This window comes from Anopheles moucheti, chromosome X (genome assembly GCF_943734755.1).
Source record: "Anopheles moucheti chromosome X, idAnoMoucSN_F20_07, whole genome shotgun sequence".
In the NCBI taxonomy this organism is placed as follows: Eukaryota; Metazoa; Arthropoda; class Insecta; order Diptera; family Culicidae; genus Anopheles; species Anopheles moucheti.
Window position 1 is genome coordinate 10496197 of NC_069142.1, and position 14769 is coordinate 10510965.

The window sequence follows — 14769 nt, forward strand, 5'->3', positions numbered from 1 at the left end:
GGTCTTTGCAGCGAAGGCCCTTTTGACAGATGCAGGGAAAGAATAATAAGAATGACAGATCACCGCGGCACGGTGCGTTTGCGTATGAGTTGCCAGGGCGACAAAGATTTCCCAGGGATCGCCAGTTTCGCGATGCTGATTTTGTTTCTTTTAAATTATTTTAAAAGTTAATTTCCACCATTGCTTGAAACTACAAGTGCAAGGGAAACAAAATTTCAATCAAAGCACATTTAATTTGTCACATTACATGACCAGTCTCCGCAATCCTAGTGTGTATCTAATGTGTCCTGGTTAGGTGCAAACCCTTCACAGTGGGGAGTGGAGACTGCAAAAACCCTTTATCGTTTTTGATAAATTAAGATTCCATATTATTTAATTCAATATTTCATAGATAAATAGATCATCTTTGTTAGCGCCTGGCAGTATGCAATATTTTTTTGTGTAGCATTACAGCATTGCATAATTTCGGGCTGTTTTCAATATTGACTCATTTTGCACCATCGTTAGGAATGCCGTTTTATATCGTAACACTTACCTGGGGTATTTGATGAGTCTCGTTAGCTTGTTTTCTAATATTATCAAAGAAAACTAATCTAACCAAAGAGACTTGGCGCCTTTCAACTAGATTCGTTTCGATTCCGTAACTGAGGGAGAAATAATGGAAAGAGATAAATTTGTCTGTAAAGGTCGGAAAGGTGCTTTGTGAAATTTTTGGACATACTTACTATCTCTCATTCTAGTTTCGTTGATTTTTCTGGTTCATCCACGCTCGAAAAATTTAACGCCGCATTGAAATTGATGCTGAAACTTAAGCATTCACCTGAATCAATGTATCCGTGTATCTTCCATAATAATTATAATAATGGAATTAATGTTTACCATAATTAAAAGCAAGGAAAAGACATGCAACAATCAGGTAATGAGTGGCATTACTTCATAAACGAATGATAATGTCCAGCTGGCTAGACAACCCTGTTGCGTACGTGATAAGCATACGGCACGCGTTCGGAAATCACTCTGTGTCAAACAGCGTATGTGGTAATGCCACATACGCCTTTAGCACCTGTTAGCCATACATATATAGCCGCACCGATGGTAACGATTTAATTAAACAACGGCACTGATTTAAAAATCAAACGTACGCAACGCAACCACCAAACGGCCACACGACTTACATCATTCACTACTAAACCCCATTTCACGCAAAAAGGAAACGCAACAGTTGTACATAAATTTATACATAATTTAAACACTAACACGTTCACAGAAAAAAAAATACATTCAAAAACAAAAAAAAAGAAAAGCATCAAGTCTTTGATATGTTGTTTTTTTTTGCATTTCTATTGCGACAGATTTTATCCTTTCGTTTCGCGCGCATTGGTATTTTTTAAATATTTATTTTTTTTATTTCAATTTTTTAATAATTATTATTACATATAGAAGATTTTTCATATCTTAAATAATTTATTATAATTATTTATCTGTATTCGCTTTTTTTCTGTTGCTTACTTGTTTCCTTGCGCTTGCATGTTTTTTTTTCTTCTTCATTGTGTATGTGTGTGTACGGTGTAGGTGTGTCTGTTATTTGTTGTGTTGTGTGGGGTTTTTTTTGTTTTATTTTTCTTCATTAATCAATAGTTCTTTTTTAATTATATTTATTACTTTAAATTTATTAAATGTTTTTTGCTTCTTCCTTCCTTCCACCCCCTACGATTCACACACTGCCTTGGTTTTTTTTTGCTGCTGCTGCTGCTAAGGGGGGCCATTTTATTATTATTTTTCTTCTAGCTTTATTATTTGCCAGCCTTATTAATTATTTTGCGTTCGCTCTGGTTTTTTTTCTTCTTTTTTGTTTGCTTTCATTGCCAGCACATCGATCCCAACCGACCCACACATTGCTGATACCACCCCAACCTCCCTGTCGCGGTATTACATTGTGATTTAACATTTAACTGTCTAGCGTGAGCACGTGCGCACTTAAGGGAAAGGGAACTTCTTCACCCTCTCCTCACTCTCCACACTCTATCTCGTTCTCTTTCTCTTTGTCTCTCGACGCGGGGGTGTGTGGTAGGGGTTGCTATATTTATATATTATTTATCATTATTATAATTTCTTTAGCCTTGTTGTTGATTTTTTTGTTTCGCTCTGTTCGTTTTTCGTCTACTTTTTTCTGGTTGGTTTGTCCGCTCTCTCCATCCCATCGTTATTGGGAAGCTTTCTCATGCCCTTGCCCTTGGCGTTTGCGTTTGTATAGTTATATATACGCACTCCACCCTCAACTGAAGCCTCCCTTAAGCATTCGCTGTATTTTCTTTTAATATACACGCACTACTACGTCCCCACACTAGGATTGGTGTAATGTTCTGACCGTCTTTCAAGGGTATGTGTGCTCCACTGTTAGTGTAACGTCCCCGCGGTCAGTTCGCCACAACAAAGCCACAACGAATGTATCTGCAGCTTGTTGAAACACCGCATCCGCACCGTGTTTTAAATCGTGCTCTCAATAATGCTACCCATACCTGAAAAACAGAACCTCCTCTACCCTAGAGGGTGTTCGCTGCCTGATTCTCGATTTGTTCTTCATTTTCTCGTGATAAACGCTTCGTGCGCTACAGGACAACAGGGACACACTAGTATATATGTTCAAAACACTTTTTGCTAATGGCGAGGAATTCGCTGCACCATATTCTGGTCCTACCTGTCGAGTGTGTGGTACATGTGTGAGGAGTTGTAACACCGGGTATGGATCTGCCCTCTCCAATACTTCCAAGGTAAGTATAAGTTTGTTGCCACCAGTGCCTATCAACTGTATTCTTCTCCTTCACCCTAGTGCATCCTCTCTCTCCCTGGTCTGCAGATTTTTGCCGAACAAACACACACAACGCACGTACATGCATTATTCAATTTGTTTTAGAATGTTTTCCTTTGTTTGTCTAATGTTCGCACCTTCTATGCTGTGTGTGTGTGCATGCGTTTTCGCGTTCTTCGTTTCGTTTCGCACGTTTTGCAAAACCACTATTATGTTTCGAAACGTTATTCACTAAGGTAAATGAGCATGTTGTGTTGTTGTGTGGATGTGGATGTTTATGTTATTTTCATCCTTCCTCCTTGTGGGGTTATTTCATGTATGTTCCATTTAAGATGGCGATTCGCACTCACACACCAAAAAAAAACACATTCACACAAGGAGTAGTGCTTCCTCGTGTGTGTGTGTGCGTGTGTGTGGAGAGAAAGGAGTTGGCTAACAGTTTGATTTCCGTCTTTGATTATCGCAGGATGTGTATGTTTCCGTGTGGTTTTACAACAGATCAAAAGGAAAACATCTTCTACAGGCGATCTTACAGGACGATAGCACCACCTAGTAGATCTTTCAGGACGTTGAAACCCCACGACCGGTGTAAGTGTGCGCGTAGCACTATGTGTGTGTGTACGCTTTCCCTCACATTGCACTAATTACATGAACATTACGGTGTTGCTTTTACATTGTCCTCTCGTTTCCTTGTTTCTCCATCTAATCTTCGATTTTGCTTTGTACAAGCAATGAACTATCATACGGTGTGTTTGGTTTATATGCTTGTTGCTTGTCTAAAATGGGACTAAACTATTGAAATTATTGAGCTGCCAGGGTCGTAGCCATCGTTCGTCAAACTACCTGCGCAAATGCGTTGCGACCGGCAAGGCTGGTTTACATGGGAATTTCAATCCTATTGCTTCTACTACAATCACCATTGGGAACCCAAGAATAGCATTGCTCTCGGTATGTTTTATCGACCAGCAATAAGACCAACCTGTTGATCGACCGGAATTAAAAACGTTTCATCAAACCAAAACAGCAATCAAAAAGTGTTGTGTTCCCTCTTTTGTTTCCTTCGATTACATTGCTTGCTTACATTGGAGAGCTAGATCGGGTTAGGTCGGTACATCTTTTGCTATCGTCGGGTACGCTTGTGCTTTCCGCATTGCTTGAATTGATCGCTGTGTTTGCATTGTTTTCGTTAGGAAGATTGCAGCGTCCAGACTGATGAGCATGAAGAGAATGGAACTCGCTTTTGGATTTGACTATACAGGTGCTGTGTTTGCCAGTGGATAGAGTATCGTTTGCATAATGAACATAAGTTGTTTTTCCCCCCTGCATTACTACAGAATAACGTACGAAGCTTCACCAACGGCTTCAGAGTCGCAGCCTCTACAGCGCGCTACAAACCTACATCAAAGTTCGCTTTGAGCCATTCACAGAAAACGGAAGGACCTCGGTAAGCGGAGTGCGACACGAAACATGTAGAAACCCTGCAAACTGCTTTATCTGCCCTATAACCCCCTCCGCACATGCAGGGGCGCTAACAATGCGCCCAGTGAATGTTTTGGTATTAAACAATATACCGCGCCATTTCGCGTGTACACGCTACACGCGTGCCATAACTCAGCTAGCAACGAAAGCTAGCGGATTGGCCTCTCTCAAGTCGGAAGGAAACGCATGAGAACGCACGTAAGCAGCTTCACTAGTTTTCGCAGCAAACTTTAGTTTAATATTTACAATAAAGGATATAAAATAAAGCATTAACGTATAACTCATTCGCATCATTTGCTTCACCGTTAAAAGTATGTCTGGTGTAGGCGTTTGTTGTTGTATCCTTCTTTTTTTTACTTTTTCTCTCTCTCTCTCTCTCCCTCTCTCCCTCGCTTTTAGTAACTTGCTTATTCTACTGCCGGTGACAAACATGCACACCCGGCTCCTTTTTTTCCGCTAATTAGTTCCATCCCTCGGCTTTGCTATTAATAATCTGTACAGTTTAGGATTTACTTTTCGGGCGAGGGTGGCGTTGGGTGGCGAAGGAAGGGATCGGCTAATTCATTTTGGCTCCCTAGTCTGCTGTCAATCGCTCGTGTGTGTGTGTGTGTGTGTTATTTTTTTTTACAAAACCCTAATTACTTCCGAGTAGTTATTTGTCGTTAGATTTAATGCTTACAAACTAACCTTTCTTACGCTTCCTGTACACATTGTATGAACTCAAACCATTTTTTTTTTCCTTTCTCTCTCTCTCTCTCATACACCCCCTTTTCGACTGCATTCAGGATGCAGTATGCTTCCCAGCTTCTCGCAAGAGTCCTGTATCCATCGCCATATCGCCTAGGAGTTCGCGCATATTCTGATAACACTCTCAAACGCACCGCAAAAAGTTCACTAAGTTCTTTTTCGCTTGAAACATATTGCAATGTTCGCTTTCGTCTAAAAAGGCTGTACACAGTGTAGAGAATTTCCTTGAAACGTGTAACGGAAAATAATCAAGCTTGAAAATCCCGCGCACAATGCGCTGTAGCAAAGCTAACAGCACTGTCACTCGTGTCGTTTATGTTTCTATCTGATAGAAACCGTATTAGTTCAGCGTGAACTAAACGCACGCCACGTTCAAAACAAAACCAAAAAACCATTCTGTGTACCGTGTTGCTGTTGCTGAAATACGCTCAAGCTACACAACTCTGCTCAAATGAAAAAAAAAATGGAAAGTAAAATTTTCAATAAAAAAAAAATATACAGTCGGATAAAATACTTTTAAACTTTGACAACAAACATGGAATGCAATTAAAACCAATGACAAAATTTTATACAAATATAGAAAATTATTGGCAAAAACATTACCTATAGTTGCATTTTGCACGATCAATTTTACAAACGGAAACCTTCATGGTTGGCTCTAAAAACCATTGTCATGCCCAGGACCGCCTGCCTGTACGATAATAAAGGGAATATTTCGTACGTTACCAATTGCACTCTGATAATGAACGTGACTGTTTGCATTATGAATTTTCGAAAAGTAAACAACAAATGCAATGAAATTATAATAATCCCAAGCTAATCCCCGGTACGTCCTCTAAATTTTTACTTCTGCATTGATTTTGCAGTGACACCCGAATCGATCAATCGGATCGGCAGTGGTGCAGGGGAAAGGATACGGTTACCGGTTCCGGTTGTGCTTTCGTTTTGGCACTAGAAGGCGATTGGCGATTTGGGAGATAGAAACTGTCGCCCACTGAATGCATCTTTTTTGTCTGCGCAGATAGAAATATATCTGCCGAAAGGGTGTTTATACCAACAACCGGAATCCGGCGGAACCGAAACCAACTTCATACTAATCCCCATGGATCCGTGTAGACTCGTGCCGGCATGGCTTGGTAGGATAAACGGAGAAGATGGGAAGAATGGTCGGGGCGAGCTAGATAGTGATAATAGTGCGGCTCATATAACGAACACCTATAGACCTAGAGAGTGTGTCATATGCCGCAGGCAAAACAAAAATAAATCTATGTACAATTTACCAACGAAGGTATTTTCGAACAGAACAAATAGGTTCTTCTCATCCTAGGCTCTTCTTCAAATCGTGTCCACCATTGCGCCTATTTGCCATTTAATAGTAATAGTAGTTGGGGGCAGGGAGGATCCTCATCATGGGATCCCCTTACGTTGCGCGTCCTACCAATATGGGTTTGATGTTCAGATAGTACGGTGTTCTTCCCTGAATGACTTCGGTACAAGACACATTGATGTATCTCTCGCGCAGGTTTGTCTGACTGTCTCTGTGTGTATTATGTGTGCACGCGCACACACACGTCACGGTCACGTACACATACAACGCGTGCGTCACCGTGCGCCGGTGTTTATCCTCAAGCGGTCGCTAATCGTTTCGCCAGTGCCGTCGCCCTGCTAGTAGTGCGTGGGCGGCAGCGGCCGCAGCAGCTGCTGCCGTTGCTGCCATAATCGAAGAGGACGATGATGAGGACGAGGGCGGTGGCGACGAGGAGGATGGTGCCGTTTGGGACGGCGGTAGCAGCAGATTGTTGCCGGTGGTAGTGTTGATACCGGCCGGAACAGAACGACCGAACGTTCTACTACCACCAGCACCACTCTCGCCACTGTTTGCTCCCCCACGCAGCAGCAGAAGATGTTGCTGCTGCCGTTTTACGCCCTTTGCCATCGATAGGCCCATTTGATTGATGTTGTTATTACTGTTGCACTGCAGTAGCACGCTGGTGCCGGCTGTGGAGCAACCATTGCGCGGGTTGCCACCACCACCGACGTTGCTGTATGGATCCGGCAGCGGTTGGAACTGTAACAGCTGATGGTGCTGCTGTTTGTTCACGTCCGTTTGACGGCGTAGCAGTAGCGATTGATTGTTGGAGTTGAGCTGATGACTTATCTGCGACGGTTGTTGTTGCTGCTGCTGCTGCTGCTGCTGCTGATGCTGTTGTTGATGCTGTTGCTGTTGCTTTATGATGATACTCTTTCGGCCGCACCTAGATGGTGCCGAAACAACTGCTTTGTGGTTGAACGATGGCAACACGCTGGCGGGAAGGAGTTCGTCCGCTACGTGCAACAGCCGCCGACCGTTCGTGCGGCCGGCTAAGGGCGACGGAATGATGATGCCTTTCTTCGCGTGTACGCTGAAAAAGCTGGAGCCCGTGGTGCTGCTGCTAGCAGTAGTAGTGACCGTCGTTGGCAGACTGGTGGTAGTGGTTTCGGTTGCTGTCATCAGCACGATACGATCGTTTCGGTTCGTCTGCTGGTTAGCGTCACCGCCGTTCGCGATCGCTATCACTCGACTGCTGCTGATGGTGGGTGGTGGTGGAGGTGGTGGTGGTGGCGCTGGTGGTGCTGGTGGCATCAGCACCGAGCGGTGCCCTTCACCAGCAAGCTTCGATGCACCTTTGTTGGGCTGCGCCGCAGAGACGGTGGATAGGTGCGTGGTACTGGCGGAACATGCGACGGCGGCAGCGGCTGAGGCGGTGGTGGTGGACGCGTTGGTAGTACTGATAACTGGCGACGTGGATGCTGGTGAGATCGGAGACGCGACGGTACCAAAGGTCGTCGACACGACTGCTCCAGGTGGGACGGCACCCTTCCTACTGCTGACACCGGTGCTGTGGTGGAAAAATAGCTAAGACGAACTAGACTGGTTCATGTTGCCGAACATGCCGGTGGAAAATGATGTCTGCTGACCGACCTGATTACCACCGGCCCCGCCAGACCCACCGGAACCGCCGCCACCGCCACCACCGCCGCCACCGCCACCACCGGCACCAGTGCCGCTGGTGCTGCTGTTCTGTCCGCCCGCATGCTGGTTCTGCGCGTTAGACGACCGGTTGTGCTTCGACACTGGTGGCTGCAGGTACTCGTGCTTGGCCAGTGCGAACACATCCATCCGGTCCTCCTTACGGTACGCGAGACACCCCCGTATGAAGCTCTGTTAAGGACGAAAAGCAGAAACCCCGCAACGCAACGTTAAGGCCTTGTTTAAACAAAAAAAACAGGGTGTTCGCGAGCACCTACCTTCGCCTCATTGGATACGGTTGGTTTGTTGGCGAACTGCACCTCGGTCGCCTTGAGAATTGTATTTTCCTCCAGTATTGTCGCCTGGGACTGGTTATGACCGAACGGCTTCTTGCCATACAGACACTGGTAAAAGATGACGCCGACGCTCCAGACATCCACCTTGGACGAGATTTTCGGGGGATTCTTACCGACAACGAAGCACTCCGGTGGCAGATACCTGACCACCGTCACACGATGTCAATGGAGAGAGAAAAAAAAGGTAAAGAGCGAACGTAAAACAATTAGTACATTTGATTAATAATACCAACACACATACAAACATATACCGCTTGCCAGAATGAAAACGACTCCTCAAACTAATTAGTTCACTTTAGGGCCAATCTAAACAATAATGATAACGCAATTTCTATCCAAAAAGCAAAAAACCTATATGTGTACCACACTCGGCCGTTTCTAAAACTATCACAATACGCTAAATGCAAAAACTAACGTAACACATCCAAATACCCGCGAATGTGCTGTCACTCTGCCGAATACTGATCGTTACATAATGGCTACTTAATTGAGATCTACTTAATAGTTTTGTCGCTATTTGGGGACTACCACCCACACACAGACACACACGCTGCCGGGTAGGGCTCACTGCGCGCTTCGTTGCTCACCAATAAGTTCCAGCACCTTGTGACGTAAGGTCCATACCATGGTCGGGGTTATAGTTCTCTTCGTCCATCACCTTTGACAGACCGAAGTCGGTAATTTTGATCTCACCGCACACATTGCCCTCGGTAAGCAGAATGTTGCCCGGCTTCAGATCGTAGTGTATGATCGGCGGTTTGATCTCATTCAGATACTTTAGAGCCGATACGACCTAAAACGAAACAGCAAACAACAGTGAGATAATAACAGCCGATTTCAGAGTGGGGGAAACAAAATTGTGTGCGCGCACCTGCATTATGATCGATCGTGCCTCCTTCTCTGGGATGGTTTTGTGCTGCTTCAGGTAAAAGTCCAGATCGTGCCCGTCGCAGTACTCCAGCACGGTGCAGAATGAGTTGGCATCGATTTCAAACACGTCGTACAGCTTCACCACCCTCGGATGGTCGAGCGCTTTGTGGATGTTGTACTCCCGCAGCGCATGTCTGTTATAGGAGCATAAAGAGATGCGATATTACTACTTCAGCGGATACACATCCTACCGTTTTCCGCAACTCACTTGATATAGTTCGCCTTCTTATCCTCCTTCCAGTCTTTGTTTAGCTGATGCACCTTGCACGCCACGTAGCGCTGCTCCTTCAGGTCGAACGCTTTGTGCACCTCCGAGAAACCGCCCTTGCCGAGCAGCATCAGCAACAGGTATCGATCGTTCAGGACCGGATGATTGTTGAAGCGTGACTAAACCATGAACAAATACAAAGAAACAATTTTACGGATGTTGATTTAGTAAAACACCGCAAAAAAAAACATCTACACCAATGTCATTCTATCTACCTGATCCTCGTTGTGTATTCGCTTCAGTTCGCGGATGTGCAGATTGCGTTCGCGTTCCAGCTTCTCCATCTCCAGCTGCAGGTCGGCGTCCTCCTTCTTGAGCGCACTCTGGCGCAACTTCAGTATCTCGTCACACTCGTAGTACTCCTGCAGCGTGAACGTGCTGTTGCTGCTGACGACCGGGTCCGGCTTCAGGAAGGTACTGTCATTGCCATTATGCATCGCCGATGCACCGCCCCCGCCGCCCACATTGCCGGCACTTCCACCGACCACACCGCTGCTGCCCATCGCCACAACGGCACCCGTGCCGACGCCGGTACTGCCCGGACCACCGCCACCCCGATCGCCGGTACCGCCGGTTGAGCCCGAGCCACCGCCCGTCGCCGACGAATTGTTACGCTTCCGGCCACCCTCACTGTTGGTGGGCCGCTTCTTCATTAGCAGCTTTTTCTGTCGATCGATTTCCTCCCGCTCGGCAGTGATCTCTTCCTGACGTCTAAAACGAATCAAAACAATATAAAGTCATCAGTAAAACAACATATCTTCACGTCAACATCCTGTCGTAAGGATGTGCTGAATTGTTAAACTATAAAAACGATTACTATTACAGGGAGATGAAGTAGTATTGGTGTAAGGATCTATGCTAAGAGATCGCATAGATATTTATGGCAATTTAAAATTTATAGCATCTCCACTGTTTATAACTTAGACATGTACAGGCAGTCCCCGAGATACACTATTATAGCAGACCGCTATAACCCTGGAAAATCCGCAATTTCGTTTATATTTCAAATTCACAGAGTCCACTTCCTTCTCTGCACTTGATTTTCGTCGAAACAGACGATTTTTAGGAAGATTACATTGAAGTAAGTTAAAAAGAAATGTTTTATATGACAAAGAATACGATTTTAGACTACTTTTTAATCTTTTTGCTTAGATTTTGTGCTATAAACTAGCGCATCTGTCAAATTTCCATAAACCGTGTATCTCCGAATCCTCGTATTAGAGGAACCGCGTATCTCGGGGACTGCCTGTATACGTGTTCTTTAACACATTAATATAAATTGGGTTTTTGGTTACGATTTTTTCAACACTTGGACACCAAAATAGCAACATTAAATTTTAATTTTGTTTTACCAAATTATTATAGCATCGCTGCGACGCTCTAACAAAAATCAAACGAGTTCGATTTTGGTTGGCGACAAAAACTGTCAAGCGATGTTTTTGGTTTTCTGTCAAATCCCAGTCTTCGATCTTCCCGTAATAGTGTCAATCTATTTTTGGCACGGTTGCACTTACTTCGCCAGCTCCTGAAAGGCGTAACCGTCGGTCCAGTTCTCCTGGAAGGTGGCGCCCACACGCTGCGTTACAAACTGGCCGAGCCGTAGACGGTTCTGCATACACTTCTGGCGTGCCTCCTTCTTCTCGATGTTGCTCTTCTGCTTGAGCAGCTTTTTCACCACCTCGACGCATTTGCTGATTTGGCTCTTGTGCTGCTCGATCGCCTTCTGATGCACGTTCAGCTGGCACTTCTGCTCGTCGGACAGCCGGGACAGTTCGTCCACCCGCGTCCGGCTGCTTTCGAAGTCGTGGTCCCGCTCGGTAATGTCCGCCTGCGTCAGATCGGTCTGCACGAACTTGGTCAGCATGAGCGTGGTCGTCGTCGCTGGTGTCGTCGGTGTTGCCGGTTGCTGCTGGCCGAACTTGCTGCTACCGAAGTTGCTGCCGTTGTTGTTGCTGGTGCTGCTGCTGTCGCTTTGCTGTTGCTGCGGTCCACCACCGCCGGGTGCCGTGTTTGTGGAGGAGGTGGTCTGCTGATGTTGCAGCTTCTGCCCAATTGACTTGGTGGTGGTGACGACCGCACCGCCCGGCAGCTGGAGTATGGAATTATTGTTCTGGCCACCGGCACTGTTGCTCGTGGTGGAGGTGGCCACGGATGTCGTTATCAGCGGGCTGTTTGTACTGCCGACGCCGCTCGCCTGTTCCCCGCTAGGGGTGGTTGACCCCGTCGTCGTGCCACCCACACCACCGGTAGCACCGCTGCCGACACCACCGTTACTACTGCTATTGCTGCTCGTATTACACGACACCAGCGTGACCCGCTGATGGTGATGGTCGGTCGTGCCGATACTACAGCTAATACTGCCACCGCCGGCCACTGTTGCATTGGCGGTGTTACACTGCAACTGATGGTTCGTCGACGCGCTCCCGGGGAGGGTTGAGTTCTGACCGGTCTGCTGTTGCGATACCGTTTGCTGGGATGCTATCGTTGCCTGCGTCTGCGACTCGCGCTGCTGTTGCTGCTGCGTCGATACCACGGACGACGATTGCTGCTGCTGCTGCTGCTGCTGCGTGCCTTGAGCTTGGTGTGCTGTTTGCTTCTGCTGGCCGGTAGCCGCACCGACCGGTGCCGGTTGTTTCTGGAGCATTATCGATGAGGTGCTGCTGTTGTTCGCCACCAGCACGATCGGCTGGTACTGTTGCAGCTGCTGTTGCTGTATGGATACACCCGAGCCGGTCACACCACTCGTGGCCGTTGCGCTAACCAGTGGCGTAATGATCGGCGACAGCACCGTCGTTGCCGAGGGGGTGGACGTTGCGGCGGCTGCCTTGGCCGCCTCGACCGCCGCTGCCGCTGCCATCGCAGCCGAGACGGATGGAGGAACTTGTACGGAAGAGTTGTTGCTGCCGCCGCCGCTGCCGCCGCCGCTGCCACCCGCGGATACCGATGACGGTGTCGGTGAAGGGGACGAACCGGCCGCAGCCGCCTGTTGCCGCTGCGTTCGACTACTGCTGAACATATCCGGCTGCTGCTGCTGCTGCAGGGGTCCTGCACTATTGTGGCTGTTGTTACCATTGCTCCCGATGCTGGCGCCCACCGATAGCAGTGGCGTTTGCGGACTAGGGGGGTACATGGGATATTGGCCGCCCGTATGTGGCGATTGGGGTTGCTGCTGCTGCTGCTGCGGGTTCGGGCTTTTCCGCGCGGGACCGGTAGTGGACCCGACCGTCCCAACGACACCGCCCGGATCCACGTGCGGGGAATTAGATATTGCTCCTAGCGCACCGACCGGCACGGTAACGCCCGTACCGTGCGCGATACTGTTGGTGCCGGGACCGGTAGCACTGCTGCCACCACTGCCGACGGCGGTCGCGATGGTAGTGATGCAGGTAACACCACCGACTAACGGGCTACTACTACTACTGGACACACGGAGCGACGCAACCGCCGGCAGCCCCGGGTGTTTAGAAAAAAAATCTTTTATCTTCTTATTATCACTGTGGGCCGGCAGCGACAACCGCAGACCCTTAATATTATCTCTACTATCACGAAAATGACCACCACTCGTTGCGCTTCCCAGTGTACCACCACCACCACCAACACCACCACCTCCACCGCCCCCCGGGCCACCGTTATCATCCGGTGCCTTCCGTTTTCGCTTGCGCTCGGACGCTGTTCGCGATACCTTCTCGGACGTCGGGGTGGTAACGACGGGTAGCGCGGTTGCCACCGGACTGCTCATGATCGCTTCCGGCTCCTTATCACTGTGCGACGAACCGGTGCTCATGTTCGAGTCCTGATCCTTGTTGTTGTTATGGTGGTGGTGCGCGTGATGAGCGTGATGCTGCTGCTGCTGCTGGAGGTTGCCGACGGGGATGGGTGGATGCAGGGCGGCCGTGGTACCGGGTGTTGCTGTCGTTACCGCCACTCCCGCTGTCGCCGTTGTCGTGGTCGGCGTGGACTGTACCGTATCCGCCAGGGAGCCTTTGCTACTGACGCCGCCGCCGCCGCCGCCGCCCGTCCCACCGTTATTATTATTAACTCCACTGCCTCCTCCCCCTCCTCCACCTCCTCCTCCGCCTCCTCCACCTCCACTACCTCCTCCTCCTCCTGTCGTTGCACTGCCCACACTGTTAACAGTACTTCCACCGCTGCCGCCACTGCTGCCGTTGCCGTTGCCGCTGCCACCACTGCCTCCTCCGCCGCCACCACCACCACCACCACCACCACCGCTACCAGAACCGGAAAGGACAACAGCAATTGCTGCCGCGGCGGCAGCAGAACTTTGCTGTTGCTGCTGGTGCGTGCTCAGCACCGTTGTCACTTGCTGCTGCTGCTGCTGCTGATGGTGCTGCTGATTGTTGCCGCTGCTAAAGTGCGGCTGATGATGATGATGCGATTGCTGTTGCTGTTGCTGTTGCTGCTGGTGATGATGCGACGTGTGGTGATGGTGCGATGCGGCTTGGTCGACCTGGCCAACTTGTTGTACTATTGTTGTCTGTGGTGCCATCTGCAGCTGCGTACCGGCCGACATCTGCTTGGTCGAGACAGACCCCGTTGAGGACGGGAGCAGAAGCAGAACATGAAAAAGGGGAAAAGAAAAAAATAGAAGAAGAGAATGTTAGAATGAGAGATAATGGCAAGATTGAGAACTACTACACCACTCTCGAACCACCCACTCCCCCTCTCTCTTCCTCTCTCTCTTTTGTGCACTCATGGTGCGCTCTGGGAATCTCGCAAGCATTTGTCCGTTAGAAAGTCTGTTCAAGGGTGTAATACACTCTTCATGTGCTCATCAATTGAGTGGTTTGATGCACATCCAGTTGCTCTTATATAAATTACAAAATACGTCTGCAACAGTTCAATATTTTAAGATTGTTTTTCTTAATATTTCTTTAAACGTTAGAATACACTTATAACTAAATATAAATTTTCCGTTCTGTTCTATTTCATACGAGTATTTAAATATTCCTTTCGCACAAACTAAATTAATACATATAAAAAAGAGCAACACCAAATAGCAAAGAGGTGATAAACCCACTGTCACAGTGGTGTACAAACAAAAAAGAAAAAGGACACCGGTATAAGGTTCGAAACATACGCATACATAGCAATGGTAACGTAGCGCAAAAGAGGCGTAACAACACACCTGGGCACTGTTCGCTGTCGGGTA

At 47.8% G+C, this 14769-nt stretch overlaps 2 protein-coding genes across 2 annotated transcripts in view; both read right to left on the reverse strand.

The window, feature by feature from the left end:
• Nucleotides 1-6597: 6597 nt before the first annotated feature.
• Nucleotides 6598-7685, reverse strand: LOC128307346 (ras guanine nucleotide exchange factor G-like). The gene has a single exon (XM_053045132.1). The coding sequence runs from the start codon at nucleotides 7656-7658 to the stop codon at nucleotides 6672-6674; it is 987 nt and encodes a 328-aa protein (XP_052901092.1). The 5' UTR covers nucleotides 7659-7685; the 3' UTR covers nucleotides 6598-6671.
• Nucleotides 7686-7931: 246 nt separating this feature from the next.
• LOC128307345 (serine/threonine-protein kinase tousled-like 1) overlaps nucleotides 7932-14769 on the reverse strand; it is a 32851-nt gene continuing 26013 nt past the window's right edge. The window contains exons 2-8 of the mRNA XM_053045131.1: nucleotides 11114-14130; nucleotides 9815-10310; nucleotides 9540-9718; nucleotides 9273-9465; nucleotides 8989-9194; nucleotides 8324-8543; nucleotides 7932-8237 (exon numbers count right to left, since the gene is read on the reverse strand). Of these exons, the coding sequence (XP_052901091.1) occupies nucleotides 7932-8237; nucleotides 8324-8543; nucleotides 8989-9194; nucleotides 9273-9465; nucleotides 9540-9718; nucleotides 9815-10310; nucleotides 11114-14130 (4617 nt within the window). The remainder of the gene's footprint in view (nucleotides 8238-8323; nucleotides 8544-8988; nucleotides 9195-9272; nucleotides 9466-9539; nucleotides 9719-9814; nucleotides 10311-11113; nucleotides 14131-14769) is intronic.